Below are 19,201 nucleotides of genomic sequence, written 5' to 3' on the forward strand. Positions count from 1 at the left end.
GAAGTGGCGTTTGGGCGCCAAAGCGGGCGGGCTCCTGAGGGGAGCGGAGCCGGCGGGGGCTGCTCCGTGAGGGCTGAGGGGGACAGGACGCAGGCGGGGCACGGAGCGGCCTCGGGAGGGACACCCCGGGTCTTGGAGGGTCCCCCTGGGGCTCGGAGAGGGACCCAGGGGCTGGGAGGGGGACCCCAAGTCCTATAAGGCGAACCCCAAGGCCTCGAACGGGGGCCCCAAATCTTGAGCGGGTCCCTCAGGGCTTCGGGGGGTCCCCCCGGGACTTGGGGGCGGATCCCAAGGCTTGGAAGGGGGACCTCGGGGCTGGGAGAGGAACCCAAAATCCTCCTAAGGCCTGGAGTGGGACCCCAAGGCCTCAAACGGGGTCCCCAAATCTTGAGTAGGTCCCTCAGGGCTTGAGGGGGTCCCCCTGGGGCTTGGAGGGGGGCCCCAAAGCTTGGAGGGTCCACCACCCCCCGGGTTCTCGCTCCCCGCCTGGTCAGCAGCAGTAATTTGTGAATTTTCTGCCCATCATCATTGCCCCGAGCCGATGCCCCTAGAGCAAAATGAGCGCGGATGTCAGAGGAAGGGGGGCTGCCCGGGGGAGAGGCTTCCAGGGGTGGCGAGGTGGGTGGCGAGGAGGATGGCGAGGAGGATGGCGAGGACGAGGAGGACAAAAGGCAGAGTGGAAGAGAATGCCCCAACCTGGTGAGCTGGCTCCTCACTGTTTTCTGGGCAACCTCTTGTGCCTGCTTGTGCGCTGGACAATGGCACTGCTTGCCTTCTGCTGCTCTAAAGAATCACTGACAATAAAATTTGTAAAGTTTTAGTGTCCACATTGTTTTAATCCCCATTTCAATCTCTTTCAGTAACATCTCGACTAGTTCAGTCAACATTGGACCAGTTTATTCCGTATAAGGGCTGGAAACTTTATTTTTCTGAAGGTATTTTTAGACCAAAATTACGTATAGCAAATATCCTATTCTGTTTTTTCTAGAGTGGGTTATAAGTAGAGGGGATAAGTGGAAGAGAAAGCATTTGTGTTTGTTATATGAATGTGATACAGATTTCAATCTGTACGCTGATTATAGCACACTGTAATCTCTGTGGACTCCAAACCTTGGAAAGAAATCTTGAATAGTGTAAAATAAGATCTTTCTTAAGTTGCTCAATTAGGTACATAAAGCATAGAGTCTGTCAAAGGCTGGAATCTCTGTGCCTCTGTTGAACTTTTCCTCCTCTTACGTGCTTGACTTCTGTCGTCCTAGAGACAGCTCTCTTATAACACACCTTGTAACAGGACGTTTCTGTGGGACTGTAGAGATCAGTCATCTTCCTCAGTTCTGGAACACAGAAAAAGAACGGAACAAAAATTGCCTTTTCATGTATTTTGTGAAATTGAAATAAGTATTTCTGTCAATTATTAACGTAGTGTGTTTCCGATTAGCTTATGCTGACAAGTCTCCTTTTGTCCTGAAGACTCAAGCCTTTGAAAAATTTTTCATGCAACGCATTGACCTTTATGATAAGGTAAAATATATATATATGTGTGTGTATATATATATATATATATATATATTGTTGATGCAGTGACATTAGATAATTTTATTTTCTCTATTAAAGATAATCTCCATCACAGATGTGAAGTGTTTATGACATGATTTGGATGTATTGTGTTTATAATTTGACTTGTATTTGGTAACTTTAAATGTTTTGCAGGATGAAATAGAAAGAAAAGGAAGTATCCTTGTGGATTATAAGGACCTGATAGAAGATAGAGAATTAACTAAATCAATACCAAATGTATCTGCTGAGTTACGGGATATGCCTCAGAAAACATTACAGTGTATGGGTCTAGCAATTCACCAGGTAAATGTGAAGTTCTAATACATGCGATCATACCCCTCATAATGAAAAGAATCAGGGGGACTTTAAGGCAATTATGATATAAAAACGAATTTCTCTGCTTTTCTGTGTCATGGAAATCTTTTGTTCAATCAAAACTCAGTAACTTCCATCTCTATGCCATTTCTGTATAGTCTACAAAATCCTGTTTTGGAAATTCTCTGGTCTTAGTGTGTTTTGCTTAGTTGTAGCCAAAACAGTTGGCTAAAACTAAACGTAGATCTAACAGTTATGTCATGGTGACTTTTAATTCCTGTTTTTATCAGTGGGCTGAGAGTTACTTGTCCTATTTATCTGACCTCACACAGAAGAGCCGTGCCTGATGGGTGAGTGGTAAGCAGGTGCAAGAATTCCTGGCTCTGTTCAGTGTCTCTTAAAGGAGTATTTCACTGCTTGTTGAAAGGCAAATTCTCAGGTGCTTTTGTTTTTGTCAAACAAAACTCTGTGCATTGACCAGGATTGAAGACTATTGTAAACAGTCATTTTATAATTCAAGAAATGCAATCTTAAATTCCTTTTAAAATGAATCTTAGAGCTGTTAAGAAGTAGGAGAACACTGTTTAGTGGGACACTTCTGGACAGCAGAGAGCTCTTCAGACTTCACCAGTGGGTCTGACAGTAACCAAACGGTAGGCAGTTGAACCCATGTTGCAGGGAATATGAAGTTTGTGCCTGCCTTTCTCTTCTGTCTAGGTGCTAACAAAGGACCTTGAAAGGCATGCTGCAGAGCTGCAGGTGCAGGAAGGATTACCGCTTGATGGAGAAGCTGTAATAAATGTGCCTCTCATTCATGCCAGGTAATAGGTGTTGAGTGTTTGTTTTGTTTTCAGGAAGATCCTTTTCCCTCTTCTGTAGTGATCATCAGTGTCCGTGCGTGGTGCTGAAGGCTTATTTATTTAATCAAGAGACTTGACCCTGTGAAGATAAGAACAGTCTACATTTTTACCTTTGCAATGACAGAAGCCAAGCTGTCCTGGTGAAGGCAAAGGCAAAAAGAAACCTGCTTATAAGCTGAAGAAACAGTTTATACATCGAGAAGTAACTTAGAAGTAGAGCAACTATTCTGTGAAACATGTATTCGTTAAAAACAGAAATATATTTATATTTCTGATGTTTACTAGGGGAATTAGGAAAGGGTTCAAAAGAATCTAGCCTTCTGGTAGTAAAAGTCTTGCCTTCAAAAAGGAGTTGATTTGGTGTGTACCTAAACTATAGTGGGCAATATTTGCTATTCCCTGTATGTATGATTTGACAGTGGTAGAGGAAGATTTGTTCTTTCATTTTAGCTTGCATCTCTTAAAGGATTACTGATAGAAAGCTTCAAGAATACTATTTCTAATTATTTAACCTTTAATTTGAAATGAAGAAACTGAAATTATACCAATTTTTGAATAAGCATATACATTCAAGAATCTTAATTGCTGTTTTCACTGTGAAAATGTGACTTCCTTTGGTTTCCTAATGAAATAAGTCCTAAGTGCATTTTTTTCTTCAGAAAACAGTCTCAGACCTTGGGATTCTGAGGGGGACTGGGAGTATTAGCTCTATTTGAGTTTGATTTTTTTGTTTTCTGCTGGTCCCAGCATGTTTTGACACAACAGTTCGAATTCATTGGGGGGTTTGCCAGACTATGATATATTCTTAAGTTTTGTTGTTATAAAACTGCACCCTTTTAATTAGATACTGGACGGTGTTTAGGAAAACCTGTAGACAAAAAAAGCATATACAAGCTCTCAAATTATAAGGGACAATTATGGACCTTTATTCTCTAGAGGAAAGTTCTGAGAAGTCCATAAAAACACCATGCTCCTAAAAGGGTTCTGCAGCACAATGGGCAGGGTTGAACAGTGAGTTGGTGGAGTTCAGGACCTTAAGAGTAAGGAGCAAGGCAACAAAAGCGGTACTCAGACACAGGATTTCAGGACAAGAGGTGATCTGAGTACAAGAAAACTTAGTTGTTCAGCATTTTTTTTTCCCTTATACTGTGGAGGTGGTCAAACACTGGTGCAGGTTGCCCAGAGAGGCTCTGTGGAAATGGTGAAAACCCAACCAGACAGTCCTGGACAACCAGCTCAAAGAGGCTCTGCTTGAGAGGAGGGTTGGACTAGACAGTTTCAAGAGGTCCATTCTCACTTCAACAGTTCTGTTATTGAAATTTGTTCTTCAGAATGATTTGTCTGGGTATTCTTTGTCCTCGTTTATGAGGTGCAATGTGTTGTACTGGGTGACAGCATTGTTAAATCCCCAAAGCGTAAAAATCCACCACTTCTTTTGGAGCACAGACATAAATCTTTGATTCTTTTGTCACAAGTCTAAACCTTGGTCTTAACTGGGAATAATTCAAAGGCAGTTATACATGATTATTAAGTATTTTCTGTGATTTCAGTAGTCTTGGTTGTTTCCAGGGTGAGGTACAAACAAAATGTATGGTTGGGGAATGTTAAATGTGCTGCTTTCAAGAACAGCTATCAAAGACTAGGCCATGAGTTCACAGATGCAATCATTCTAATCATTGCTCCGGACTGCTGTTCATAATTTGCTTGTAAGCCTCTTTTTGTTGGGTGTGGTTTTTTTTGATTGATTGGGTTTTGGTTCGGTTTGTTTTTTGGTTCTTCGTTTAAATGTGGTAGGCTTTCGAAATGTTCGTGCTTAACTTTTGTGTAGGATTTACAACTACGATCCGCTAACTCAGCTGAAAAACGTCCGGGCCAACTGCTATGGGAAATACATCGCCTTGCGGGGTACTGTTGTGCGCGTCAGTAACATTAAGCCTCTGTGCACTAAGCTAGCCTTTGTCTGTGGCACATGCGGAGATGTTCAGAGCGTTCCTCTGCCTGATGGAAAATACACTCTTCCAACTAAGGTAAGTTAAAATTGCCTAAGCTCATATTTCTCCCTCTTGCATTTCTGTAGGGATTTGAAAAATGGCAATACCAGTGGGCGTTGAAGGGTGAGGAAGGGTGGTGAAAGGGGAATTAGTTCTGATATTTAAAGCTAGTGTAAACATAGAATCATAGAATATCCGGAGTTGGAAGGGACCCATAAGGATCATCAAGTCCAACTCCTGGCACCGCACAGGTCTGCCCAAAAGTTTAGACCATGTGACTAAGTGCACAGTCCAATCGCTTCTTAAATGCAGACAGGCTTGGTGCAGCGACTACGTCCCTGGGTAGCCTGTTCCAGTGTGCGACCACCCTCTCAGTGAAGAACCTCTTCCTGATGTCCAGCCTAAACTTCCCCTGCCTCAGCTTCACACCGTTCCCGCGGGTCCTATCACTGGTGTTCACAGTGAATAGGTCACCTGCCTCTCCACTCCCCCTTGCGAGGAAGCTGTAGACCGCGATGAGGTCCCCCCTCAGCCTCCTCTTCTCCAGGCTGAACAAGCCAAGTGACCTCAGCCGCTCCTCATACGTCTTCCCCTCTAGGCCCTTCACCATCTTCGTCACCCTCCTCTGGACACTCTCCAACAGTTTAATGTCCTTTTTGTACTGTGGTGCCCAGAACTGCACACAGTACTCGAGGTGAGGCCGCACCAGCGCAGAGTAGAGCGGGAGTGACACATGTGACACATTTAAAAAAACAAAAAAAAAAAAAAAAAAAAAAAAAAAAAAAAAAAAAAAACCTTACCATCCAGCTTTGAATTAGTGCATAACCTTGAAAAAAATGTATACTCCTGAAACAAAAGCAATTTGTAGAAACTCCTGTGAGTCAGGGGATCATACAAATTACCCGTGTTTGCTCTAACAACTGACTCAAGGATCAGCTGTCTGTGCTTGATAGCTCCTTGGTAATTATGTGTTAGTCTGTGGCCTTAATTTACTGATTTTTTTCCTTAAATTGTGGTAATCAATATTGTTGTCTTGCTTTCATTTTGAAAAATAGAAAAGGCAGTTTATTAAAAAAAAAAAAAAATAAAAGACTAAGAACGAATTGTAATTAATTCTATTACAGTGCCTTATACCCGAGTGCCGTGGCCGGTCATTCACACCCGACAGAAGCTCTCCTTTAACCACAACAGTGGACTGGCAGTCTATTAAGTAAGCATCTCCTCCCTCCTGCACAAAAATGTAGTAAACACAGTAGCCAAAAAGCAACAGGATGGTCCATTCTGTGTTACACTCTGTCATTTTAATCTGCTTATTCTTTTGCAGTAAGCAGTCTTCAAAGATTGTGTTACAAAGCAGTTGTTTTATCAGAGAAATAGTGTACTTTGTATATTAACCCTGAACAATGTAACAGTTTCTTGGGCATTCCTCCTAATGTGAGTTCCTTGAGAAATGTGAAGTTTGTGCTCTTTGTAGACTTTCTGCATTATTTCAGTTGCATCTAATATTTAATAATTCCTTTTAATTAACAGAAAGTCAATTACGAAAGCCCTGTTAAATTATTCGTCAGCTGTGACACTTGATTTGAACGAACTGAATGTTTCTTATCATTTCCTTGGTTCTACTGTACTATGACCATGCTGCTGTTGTCCCAAAATACACATGCAGGAGAGTTTGCTCAGTGTTTTGGTCATCCTGTTAGCTTACTGCAGGTAAGCAGTAAGCTTACCTGAACAGAAACAGAACTCTTACTGCTTTCCTCTGGTTGTGCTCAGATTCTGTAAGTTCATGTGCTCTTATTGTGCCAAATGACATCCAAGTGTATTTTTTGAAGAACTTTCTGCAATAAGTGATTTAGAACTCATTAAAACCAGTGCTGACATTCTTGGTAGTAGCTGTAGAGGGTGCTGTTCATCACAGCTTAAGTGAAGCTTTATGCTAAGCTTCTAGGAAAATTTTCAGGACTCTACGTGTAGAGTCAAAATCAGAACCTTTTAAAGAACTTGATAGCTGCTGGCCTTTTGCAGTTACACAGCGCAGTACTGTTCTTGCTGTGGTCTGAGGAACTTTGTGGCATTTTCTAGGGTTAAAATGACAATTAAGCACTCATCAGGGCTATAATGTCTGACCTCCTAACTTCATAAATAAAGGCCATCTTATTTCACATACCGTACGTATTTCTACATGAATGCACTCACCAGTGCTAGAAAATCTGAACTCCACATCGATTATTATTTCAGGAGTACATTGTTACTGTCTTTTGGGGTTTTAGGTATGTTATATGCCCTTTTGTTCAAGTCTGAGTTGAAAAAGCCTGTTTCTCCAAATTCAGCACCACTGTTTCTAGTGTTGATCAGGACGTTTCTGGTGCCTCCCTTCTCGATGTATGCCATTCTTTGTGTGCCGGAATTGGTAACACATGGTGTTACCATTTAACGTTACACACGGACTGCGTGCTTACCACGTGTATTGCAGGGTTCAGGAGCTCATGTCGGATGATCAGCGAGAAGCAGGCCGAATCCCTCGCACAATCGAATGTGAACTGGTTCAAGATCTGGTGGACAGCTGCGTCCCAGGAGATGTGGTCACAATTACAGGGATAGTTAAGGTGTCGAGCACTGAGGAAGGTAAAACGCATCTTGGGATACTTTTGTGGTTTTTTTTTCTAGGGATTTCCCAACAGGATGAACAGCCATCCTCTTTCATTTGAGCTCTCAAAGTTGTAAAAGCATTAAGTGTATTTAAGAAGTTCCCAAAGTTTCCTACCAAGGTGTCATACTGAAAAGGCAGTCTGCCTCGCTGCTCAAGAGGAGCGCTGTCTCAAATGTCCACTGATAGAGGGAGTTTGTCTTTTGCAACCCACTGGTCTATATTTAACTGTAGTCCTCAAGTTCCAGTGCTGGCATGTAGTGCTTTATGGTGAGTCAGCTGATAGGAAAGCCTTCTCTGAACTGCTCACATGTGGGGAGACATCCTTATTTCCTGAAGTCTCATTGAGGCTCGTTATTTGTTTAACCTTTTTCCTTCGCTGTCTCCTTCAAATTACAGAAAAACCATCATATGACTGTGAAGGCATATTACCTTTTTCAGTATGGTTCTCCCTAGAGAAATATTAGAATTGTTGTTTTCCCCAAAAATGAAGAAGCATGTTGTGCGTAGCTGTAATAGAATGAACATATTGCAGAGAATTGCAGTCGTGATTTACTGTGAGCCTGCATTCACTGCTCAGTTATTCTCTGGAGCATACAGAAAATCTTTAATTATTAAGATATATGTTCAATTGTTTTGCACTCTATATTTTTTTTTTCTGTAAATACTGAGTGGGAAAATCTTGTGTACAATCTTTTACTCGCCTAGAGTAATATAACTTAAAATTCCTGGAAGACTTCACTTATGTTGGGAGAAAATGCATAAACACATTGCATTCCCCCCCCAAATCCAGTAAAATGTTTTATGGACCTAAATGCAGGGAACTTAAAGAAAAAATGCAGCTAGAAGCTTTTACTCACTTTGCATCAATTTTTGAAAATGCAGGTGTCCAACTACTTAAATATGCAAACAGAGGCTGCACGCATGTCTGCTAAATATTTCCGAATTGCCCTGTGCCATCTGTAAATAACATCACTATTTAAAATGCAAAATTTCTTCCTCATTGTCTGTCAATCTTTCTAACAGGAGCTTCTAAAAATAAGAATGACAAGTGTGTGTTCCTGTTGTACATTGAGGCGAATTCTGTCAGCAACAGTAAAGGACAAAAAACAAAGAACTTTGATGATGAGACTTTTCAAAGATCATTCATGGAGTTTTCGCTTAAGGACCTCTATGCTGTTCAAGAAATCCAAGCTGAGGAAAATCTCTTCAGGCTCATTGTAAAGTAAGTTGTGTAAGAGCTCAATTAACTTCTGAATCAGCATGACCAAACCCCGTCTAACTTGGCGGCTGGTCTTAAAGCTGTGAACTGTCTGAGGCTTGTGCAACGTAGGATATTGAGGTTTCAGTGAAGTGGGCAAAGGACGTGGGAGGAAGTGGAACTATAGCAGTGGGGAATGCGTACAGAAACTGAGGCTGTTAGGACTTTGGGATACAGGGAAGTTCCAAGTTTTTCAGGTCAACCCTGAGACAGAAAGCATCAGGTAAACAAAGCAATCCACTAATTTGTGCTTCTCACTGACCAGTTTAACTCACAAGTGCCATTTTGTTCTCTGGTCTGCTTTTCTGCAGCAGAGAGGGAAGACACAATGATTAGTGGGTGTGAAAGGCCCTCAGTTCAGATGGAGAACTGCTTCTCTAGCTGGACTGTCCCTCAGGTCCTGCCAGTGGAATCAACACAAAACTGTAGAACCTTTAGAAGGAGGTTTACAGGTAGTTATTTGATAAAAATCAGAACAATGCAGCAACCACTGGGAAAATGGTCCTTCTTTGCATTTGTGCAAACTCAAATAAAAGGCTTTTCATATCGTTTCAAGTATATCTGCTTATCTAAAAATTTTGGGAAATATGGTACTGTTTTTACATTTAAACTGATTCTAAGACTTCAACAACTAAGCAAAGATTTTGTACTTATAAAAGTGTTCCGGGACGAGAGACAGAACAAGTGATGATTTAATAGTAACATGAGATCTGTGTTTCCCCCGTGTCACAGTATTCTTCGTTTTTCAGCTCTCTTTGTCCTGCCATCTATGGCCATGAGGTAAGCAGTTTGACAGCTCTGCTTTGCAACTTCGGGCTGAAATGTTTATGCCACAGTAAACTCCTACGGGATTTGTGAAGTTTACCTGGGGTGGAGGGAAGGGGCAGGGGCTGTATTTATGGGTGACTTTTCAGTGTTGTTCCAGTGCATGAACTAACGGGGAGGTGGCAGCCTTATACCTTTGCAACTTCCTTCTGGGATTTAAGCTCAGCCATCCAGAAGAGAAGGGTTATTACAAGCAGTTCTGGGGAGTTGTCAGTACCGATCACAATGACTGAATACTGACTACATTGGTGTGTGCTGCTACAGATTGTCAAGGCAGGCTTGGCCCTGGCGTTATTTGGAGGATGTCAGAAGTTTGTCGATGACAAGAACAGAATCCCGGTTCGAGGAGATCCACATGTTCTAGTTGTTGGAGATCCAGGATTAGGAAAAAGTCAAATGCTGCAAGTATGAGTTGATTTCTTACTACTGCATGATTGTATTTTTCAGTAATTCCTTGCTACCTTTACTTCCTGTGAGCATTGTAGGGTAGCTGCACGAAGACCAAGGGGCTTCTTGGCGGTGCTGGAGACGTCTTTTCATCCGGCATGCCTCAGATGTAGTGTATAGCACCCAAATGGCTTCCCTGCAGTCCACTCTTTCCAGAGAGCCTTGCAGAAGAGAACCAGCCTGTTAAAATGTTTTCAAACCAGAGATACTCAGTCAATCCTGCAGACTTTAAAGTACTTTGTACTCTTGCTGTCCTGCCCTTTTTTGCTCCTTTCACCAACTTATCTTCTTGGTGAGGTTTTTCACTTTATTCATGTAGCTATCCTACTGTCAAATAAAATAAGGGCATTTTTAGAACTACCATGCTATTCACCTCTGTGAGGCTTATTTCCATTCTCTTATCCTATTTCTATGTGGCTTGCCCAGATCCCTGCTCTTCAGGGAAGGAACCTGCTACTATGTTTGCATCTCAGTCTTGGTGGGCATTTTTTTGCATGACTGCAAAGCCAGTTAACAGCAGAATTTATCTTGAACTGAATGGTTTTTAAAGTTCCACGTCTTTGCCTGTGGTTACAGAGAAGTGAAAGGGGACAGAGTTTTGCTAGACTTGCAGTATTCCATACCTCATTAAAAAGACTCAGATTTTTTTAAACATGGATATGTCATGTTACGATGTGCCTTGAAATAATTTAACCAAAGTGACAGGTGTGTGTGCAAGCCTCCTGATAAATTATTTTTTATTTTTTCACTGAATTGGGCATATGTGGCATATAATAAGTGACTTCATGGCTTTTTTCTCCCCACATAATACTAAGTAATAGAATGCCATTAGAGAAGTGCTGGTAGCCTATTCCTCAGATAAGACCCTGGGACAAACCTCCTTTCTGTCATCGCTGCCACAGAAAAAAAATCACAAGGACAAGAAAAAAGCTGTGTAGAAGCCAGTTTTTGGTGGGTTTTGTTGTTGTTGTTCTTGTCTTTTGTTTGTTTGTTTCTTAATTCAATTGTCAGTGCCTGTCACTTCTCTGGTACTGAGCAAATATACTTTGGGTGTTACCTTTTGGATAAAACAAGCACCAGTAACCAAAGTGAATTTTTCCCAATAAATCTCTAATGATAACTGTTTTCTAAACAAACTTAACTGCAACACTGTCTGTCTTTTGCCAGTCCTTTCAAAACACAAGCTGTTTTCTGGATACTAGGGGCACGGCAAAGACTAGGGCTCTCCTTCATCCCTTAGTTGTGGAACAAACGATGCTTCCCCCCCTCTGAAGCTGCTTGTGTTGGCCAGCCAGAGAAGATGTTAATCTAAATAAGCCCTGGGGCCTAAAAATACAGAAACTATATATCTGCAATTCTGTGATGGATCAGATGTTTCCAAGCATTCCAATACACTTTGGATGCAGATGTTGAGCCCCAAGCCCTAGTAGTTTTGATAACACAGTAGATGTGGCTAAGTGCAAGTATTGTGACAAAAGTTATTCCTGCTGTTTTGCAGAAACATGTCTTTTGGGGTTGCAAGGAGTTACAGCTTTACTCTTGGACCATGTTAAATGGAAAGAAACAGATTCGGTTTTGCTTTGTACTGTTTCTCTAGAATAAGGCTTATGAGAAAAAAGTATTTTCTTCTTCCAGGCAGTGTGTAACGTTGCCCCTCGAGGTGTGTATGTTTGTGGTAATACTTCCACCAGCTCTGGCCTGACTGTTACTCTGTCTAGAGATGGCGCTTCGGGAGATTTTGCCTTGGAAGCTGGTGCTTTAGTGCTCGGAGATCAAGGTAATACTTGTAATGCCATAGGTTTCGTATGAAAAAAACGTGGTGGCGGGAGGTGCTGTGGAGTCTGAGGTTGTTAACTACAGTGCTTGCATAACTGGGGATTAAAAATGTAAATCTGTAGTATGATAGCGGCTTTCCCCATCTGGGAAGTTCTGAGCTTCTCCAGTGATTTCTCCAGAGGTGGTTCCTGCTTTCTTAGGGCTTGGGATGTGTATAAAACTGGAGGTCTGCAATTCGCATACCAGGCTTATTTCATGTGGCAAAGAACTAGGATTTCCTTTGTGAGAAATCTTTGACTTAAGGGCAGCTACTGGAGTCTTACTGTTTTTGAAAAATAGCTTGCTTATGAGATTGGCCGTTTATTTCTACTTTTAAAAACAGCTTGTTTTGCCATCTTAATGAGTAACCAAGACACTGCCTCTGCAAGCCAAGCCAGCTTTATAATGATTCAGCTGCAGCAGCTTGGAATGGAAACAGACCTTGCTGAAATGGAGGCTTGGTCCAAGATCTCCCGCAGTACCTAGGCTCTGAGTGGAGTTCTGATGTTGCACTGGGTTGTAGCATACACTTGTCCATTAGTTAATGTGTTTTCTGATAAGCCTTTGTCCTGTATTGTTTCCAGGTATTTGTGGAATAGATGAATTTGATAAGATGGGAAGCCAGCATCAGGCTCTGCTGGAAGCCATGGAACAGCAAAGTATCAGCCTTGCCAAAGCTGGCATTGTTTGCAGCTTGCCAGCCAGGACATCTATCGTTGCTGCAGCAAACCCGGTTGGAGGACATTATAACAAAGCCAAAACGGTGTCTGAGAACTTAAAGTGAGCACTTTCTGAAATGCTGCTTATATGATCCAAATTCGGCAGCAGGTGCTTCAGGCAGTCTTGCAGTTGGGTTTAATTGACTTCTAGTTTCTCGGAGCTTGAACACAAGCTTATTGTAATAACTTCTCATGCTTTTTTAGGAGAAAAATTGCTGTTTTGCTTTATCCTGAATGAAAAGGACACAATTCTATAAATATCTTTGAAGCAGAGCAGAGTTGCTGTTGTTTTTCTACGTTAATACAAGTATTGCGTGGTTTTCTTGTCTTTACTCCAGAATGGGGAGTGCTTTGCTGTCAAGATTTGATTTGGTTTTCATTTTGCTGGACACCCCAAATGAAGATCACGATCACTTGCTGTCTGAGCACGTGATGGCTATCCGAGCTGGAAAGCAGGCAGCGTGCAGCAGCGCCATTGTGAGTCGTGCCAACGTGCAGGATCACTCCGTTCTTGAAGTTGTTTCTGATCGGCCACTGCTTGAAAGACTAAAGGTAGGACTTGGCCTGTGACTGTTGCTGTGCCTGTTTCTGTCGTGCTCCTTGCAATGGGACTTGGCAACCTCAACCTGCTAGATGTCTTCAGTCTCCCACTCCCATTCTTCTCATGGTAACTGGCTCTGAATTCAAGAAGTGCTAAGGCCTCAGCCACCAGTTTCTGCAAGTTGTCTGTCGTAGCTAACGTCATCCACCATGTTGGCGTTGCTAAAATTGTTGTCCTGGTTTCAGTTAGGACAGAGCTAATTTTCCTCCTAGTAGCTGGCAGGGTGCTATGTTTTGGATTAGGATGAGAAGAGCGCTGATAACATGCTGATGTTTTAATTGTTGCAGAGCAGTGCTTACACCAAGCCAAGGACTTTTCAGCTTCTCGCTCTGTCCTGCCAGCGAGCAGGCTAGGGGTGCAGCAGGAGCTGGGAGGGGACAGACCCAGGACAGCTGACCCAAACTGGCCAAAGGGGTATTCCATACCATCTGACGTCGTGCTGAACAATATATAGGGGTGGCTAGCAGGGGTGGGGGGGCCGGCTGCTCGGGGATAGGCTGGGCATCGGTCAACGGGTGGTGAGCAATTGCATTGTGCATCACTTATTTCATACACATTATTATTAGTAATACTATTATTATTATTATTGTTATTATTTTTCCTGTCTTAATAAACTGTCTTTATCTCAACTCACAGGCTTCACTGTCCCGTTTCTCTCCCCCATCCCAGAGAGGGAGGGGGGAGGGTGAGCAAACGGCTGTGTGGTGTTTAGCTGCCAGCCGGGCTAAACCACAACAATTGTGCCAATTCACATAGAAAGAGTTTATCAGCTGGGTTGCTTTTTTTCTTTTGTTTGTTCTTATTTGGGTAGTGGGAAGGTATTTTGTGTGAAATCAAATTTACTGTATTAGATTTCAGTAAGGAGTTACAGAACTAGATTGGGTGTAATAATTTTATATAATGTGCTGTGAAATACTGAATCCACATAAAGCAGTGTAAGTGCTTGGACAGGTACTTGGACATCTGCAGACTGAGATAGATTGAGGATTATGGGAGGGAACTGATATTTTGTTATTAAATCTCAGTGGTTAGTCTGAAGGCTGATATTCCTAAATGCCAGGTCTCGGAGAAATAAACCCCTATGGGAGCTAAACCCTTGCACTTTGGGAAATGTGATGGCTTAAACTTCTGCAGAGGTGTATACTGTAACAATTGGGAAATTGTATTTTCCCTTTTTGAGAGAATTCCTGACATAGCTAGGTGACCTTTGACACTAAGAAGTGGAAAATACAAGCTTCTGCTGCTTGTTCTGAAGTGGCAAAGTGTGTCTTAACACGGTGTATGGACTTCAAAAGAACATGGCTCACATGTGGCACCATGTTCAGAGCTTCATGAAGATTTCACCAGATAAAGCCTAGAAGATGAATTTTTTATGTTAAAACTTGTATTCTATAGGGTTCTGACAGAAAATCCGAAAAGACTTCTGTTTGTAATTGGGTTAGATCTCACCAGGAGAAAACTTTGATGCCATTCCACATCAGCTGCTGAGGAAGTACGTTGGATACGCTCGGCAGTACGTTCACCCAAAGTTATCTCCAGAAGCTGCTCAGGTCCTCCAGGAATTCTACCTTGAGCTTCGGAAGCAGAACCAAGGAGCAGACAGCACGCCAATCACCACGAGGCAGCTGGAGTCGCTGATTCGACTTACCGAGGTAAATTCAAGCTGTGATACTTACGGATTGAAAGCAAAGAGATTATTCATAAAGTGATATTGATATCCCGTATTTTCTCACAGCTTATTTACTGCCTTATTTTTAAGATATAAGAGACTTACAAATACTTAAGAGCTACTGTTGTTTAAAGCCTCTTAAGAGGTAAAGCACTCTTAAGGGGGTAGAAATAAAACCTATCATGCTCTCCTAAAATGAGAGCAAGTAGGTGCAGGCAGGGACAAGCTGCTGCTCATCTTGAACTCAAACTGTTACTGCTTTCCATAACACTATGCCTTAATAACATTGTTTGTGTTATTCTGCTGCTTCCCAAGAATGCGCTATTAAAAAGAAAATAAACTCTCACCTGGTGATAATGTGTGTTTGAAGGATGTGACTTTGAAATGCTGTAAAAAGTAGAGGGCTCGTCATCTAAAGCCTGTAAGCTCAGGCTCCATCTCTGTGCTCCCAAATCTTGTGCTTGTTGTATCGTGTGCATGGGGCAGGGCTGTAGCCTTTTCTCACATCAGGTGTAGTATCTTAAACATACCTTTCTGTTTTGTCTTGTTTTAAGGCACGATCAAGGCTGGAATTAAGGGAGAAATGTACTAAGGAAGATGCTGAGGATGTAATAGAAATAATGAAATACAGGTAACATACAGTGCTTTAAAAACAAAGCATCTTGGTGTTATTTAAAGACTTTTTTTTTTTAATACTGACAGGCAAACACAGTGAAGAAAAGACTTGACCGAATTTAGGCCCGTGGTACTAACATTCAGAGTTGTTAACTCTTGTTTAAATATTTACAGCAGCCCAAAGTGGAATACCATCGCTTCAACTTCTGAGCTGTGTCATCAAAGCAGTTATGAATATCAGTGCACAGTAATTTAGAGATGAGTTACTGCCAGAAATTTTAGTCTTGTGTGCTCACTGCCTATTGTTGCTGTTAAACAACTTAAGTTTAAAAGTGATTTGGACAGATGCTTTATCTAAGCTCCCTAGATAGGAAATCATCCCCTAGGAAAAAAGCATCTCAAGCAGTTACGTTTCAGGAAGGAACTTAATGCATTTTTACTCTTACTTCCTGTTCATGTATTTATTTTAGCATGCTGGGAACCTACTCGGATGAGTTTGGGAAACTGGACTTTGAACGTTCCCAGCATGGGTCTGGGATGAGCAATCGGTCACAAGCAAAGAGATTTATTTCTGCCCTCAACAGTATTGCGGAAAGAACTTACAACAATCTCTTTGAATTGCAACAGCTTCGACAGATTGCAAAGGAGCTACAGATACGAGTAAGTATGGGAATCGAGTGTTTCTTCAACAAGAGCAGCCAAAATTATTTTTTGTGTGTTTATTATTTATTTAGGCTGTTGTGGTGTCTGTTCCACTTGTGCAGTGAGGTTTCTGCCTGGCCTTCACTGGGCCCAGATGTGCCCTTTGGGTTTTTGTTTCCGCTTCAGACATCCGAATGCTGTAACTTGGTAGGAACATCATGGAGGACACGTGGCCACAGATGTATTTTATCCCGTAACAGGTTTATATTCTGTACTTGTGAGGGAGGCTTCAGCCAAACAAAAATATTGATAGTTAATTCTACTTCTTGCTTCATGGTCAAAAGCTTTAAATGCCAACGTAAAACTTTTGAAACTGGATTTAAGGCCTAATAAAGTGAGAAGTAGTGACGAGGAATTTCTCTGTATGGAACTTACTGTGGCCCGTAATGCTGTTCTTCTCTTACCTGGTCGACCTACCCTGGTCTGCTGGGGCAAGATGACTTCGTTTCCAAACTTGTCCATGTGTTGGCTATACATAGGAGTAGATTTGGTGTGATTCCCGTCTGACAGAATGTTACTGCCCTCAGAACACATTATTGCCCACTCTTCTCAAATAAACACTCATTTAGCAACTAGTTACTTGTGGCTAAGTCAATTAATTCTAATTTTGCTTTCATACGGTATTTTTTGCCCATTCAATGTTCTAGACATGGAATAAATACTTGGAAATCAATGAGAACTGTAGAAATTATACTTTCATGTATTTGGTAGACATTTGTGTTTCAGAACTTGGATAAACACGTTACTCTGCATAGTTTACTAAGTAATGTGTAAATACTGCAATTCTTTTAAATTGTTTATGTTGCTTTGTACCAGATAAAATTTAATTCTTCCAGTCTGATATTTCTTTGTCTTTTTTCTCCAGGTATTCGATTTTGAAAGCTTTATTCAATCCCTAAATGATCAGGGTTATCTTTTGAAAAAAGGCTTGAGAGTTTATCAGCTTCAGACTATGTGAAGAGAAACACTGCCTGTCTCTGAACTTTGAGACATAACCGAAGTATCTGGAATGGGCTGATGGGGACACAGCAATAAAGGACCCTGAATTGCAGCCTACCACAGAAGCTGATGCACTGTTGCTTACTTGAGGTGCAAGATCATTATTTGGGAACTGGTAACGCCAGCAGGCTTGCCTGAAGCTGTCGTGGGACAAACTGCCCTGTGATACTGCTGCCTGACTCACCCTGTAGGTGTAGGTCTGCTAGCCCAAATGATCACAGTAACAAATGTTGCTTCTAAACTTAGTGATGTTCAACCCACACATTTTAAAAAAGGATTCTTTCACGAGAAGACAATGTGAGTTACGTTTTTAGCATTGTAGTTGGTTTGAGGAATTTAATATGTAGAAATGTTTCCAAAAATTTGGGAACCATCATGTTGAGCCAATGCAGCTTTATAGCAGTAAAAAGTGATACCTTATTGAAATTGCTTTAGTTTTCTGATTTGTAACTCTGTATTTATTGGTCTTAGATTTTATTTGAAGTGCAAGTCTAATTTAAGCTCTCCTTCTTACAATATTTAATGTGTAAAACAGGAATTGAATTTTTATTTTTCATTAAACTTATATATATATAAATTAATGTTGAAATTTATTGTTATTTATTATAGAGATATAGTAACAGTGAACAGGGGTGTGAGTATTAACAGCTATTTCATAACGCATTCAAAGTGCTCTGTACAATTTTATGAAATCAGGATCGTGGTCTAGTCCAATAAAATGGCAGATTTTTTCAGCTTTGTGTAAGCATTTAAAAAAATCAAGAATGTGTTGCTGAAGCTCCTGTTTTCCCCCCTCCTATTTCTAAGATGTATAAAGATGTATAAGAAAATAAGCTTCATGATTTCACCTTTTACATTAAGTGACTTTTCTTCGACTTCGTACACTATAACCTAGGGTAGTGGGGCACAAGGGATAAAACACAGAATGGGAATTTCAGAGGCAGGGTTCTGCCTCACCTAGCCCTGCTCTCTGGAGTTCTGGCTGAGCTTGGAAAGGACTTTGAGTTGATCTGGACCCACCACACTCCTCCAGCAGGGCCACCTTGGGTTTCATTGCCACTGCTGCTTGTCCTGTCTGTCACTCAGCACTATTGAGAAGTTTGACTCACTCTTCTTTGTTCCCTCAATCTGCTACTGATACACATCAAGATTCTCTCCCACAACCTTCTCTCTTTCAGGCTCAGCAGTCCCAGCCCTCTGTCCCCATATTATCAAATAAGCTCCAGTCCTTTGATCATCTTTGCAGCTCTGCATGGGACTCACTCTTGTACATCCCTCTCAGACAGGGGAGCCTAGACCTGGATCCAAGGCAGGAGGCTTTTTTTCTCACCCTCTACAGGCACCCAGTTTAACACAGCCCCTAATGCTTTGCTGGCTCAGGGTGAGCTTGGTGTCTGCTTCACTGCTGAGGTGCATCTTCCACTTCTGCAGTGCTTCCACGTGGGCTTGTTCCTTCTGAGGTGCAGGACTTGATATTTCTCTTTACTCAGCTTCATCAGGATTCTGCCAGCCCAACTCTCCAGCCTGCTGGGGGTCCCTCTGCCTGGCCCTATAGCCATTTTGTGTCGTCTCCACACTTGGAACGCATCCACAGGCCTGGCTCCACATTATCTTGCTTCACTCCTGTCTTCCACTGAGGGGCACCTCTCCATTGGTGTAACTGAAGTAGTAAGTTATGAAGGTCATAGAATAAGTAAACGGTATTTTTCCATTGTCTTTCACCCTGGGGGTGAAAAGACTTTGGTAGCTTACTGTAACAGGTTGCTTTTTTAGGGGTTTTCAGTTCTTTTACCAGTTCCTGACCACTGTGTGTAATCAACGTGTGTGAGCACAGGGGCTCCAGCCTTAATCTGGGCTGAACCAAGGCCAGCACCGAGTTAAAATCACCATTCTTTGCAGGGAAAGGGGGCAGGGACAAGTACATTAGGGGAGCTGGCAAAGTAAACTCTTCTTCTTCTCCCTCGAGCCAAAGCAAACACGGCTGAGAGCGCTACGAGCCCGCACCGAGCACAAAAACCCGCTTTCGCCCTTGGAGCACCACCACCCCCCCAACACCCCAAGCCCCGGGGGCTGCAGCGGGGCTCCCCCCTCATGGCCGCCTCCCGCCCGCAGGTAGGGCGCCTCCCCGCCTGCCGTAAAGCGGCGGGGGTTGCCGCAAAGCGCCGCCAAACACCGCCC

At 42.2% G+C, this 19,201-nt stretch overlaps 1 protein-coding gene across 2 annotated transcripts; it reads left to right on the forward strand.

The window, feature by feature from the left end:
• The first annotated feature begins 17 nt into the window (after positions 1–17).
• Positions 18–17,598, forward strand: MCM8 (minichromosome maintenance 8 homologous recombination repair factor). Of its 2 annotated transcripts, none has more exons than XR_005818464.1 (18): positions 18–699; positions 861–935; positions 1,439–1,521; positions 1,711–1,860; positions 2,590–2,693; positions 4,561–4,759; positions 5,848–5,933; positions 7,197–7,348; positions 8,397–8,595; positions 9,381–9,411; positions 9,721–9,861; positions 11,539–11,680; positions 12,303–12,498; positions 12,776–12,989; positions 14,481–14,690; positions 15,262–15,338; positions 15,848–15,982; positions 16,890–17,598. XR_005818464.1 is itself a non-coding variant. In XM_040552682.1 (18 exons), exons 1-18 carry the CDS (start codon positions 558–560, stop codon positions 16,980–16,982), a joined length of 2,484 nt encoding a protein of 827 aa, XP_040408616.1. In that variant the 5' UTR covers positions 18–557; the 3' UTR covers positions 16,983–17,598. The 2 variants fall into 2 exon arrangements, 1 of the variants encoding a protein (XP_040408616.1); XM_040552682.1 differs by having other exon boundaries at positions 15,793–15,982.
• Positions 17,599–19,201: the final 1,603 nt, after the last annotated feature.

This window comes from Cygnus olor, chromosome 3, assembly GCF_009769625.2.
Source record: "Cygnus olor isolate bCygOlo1 chromosome 3, bCygOlo1.pri.v2, whole genome shotgun sequence".
Classification (NCBI taxonomy): Eukaryota; Metazoa; Chordata; class Aves; order Anseriformes; family Anatidae; genus Cygnus; species Cygnus olor.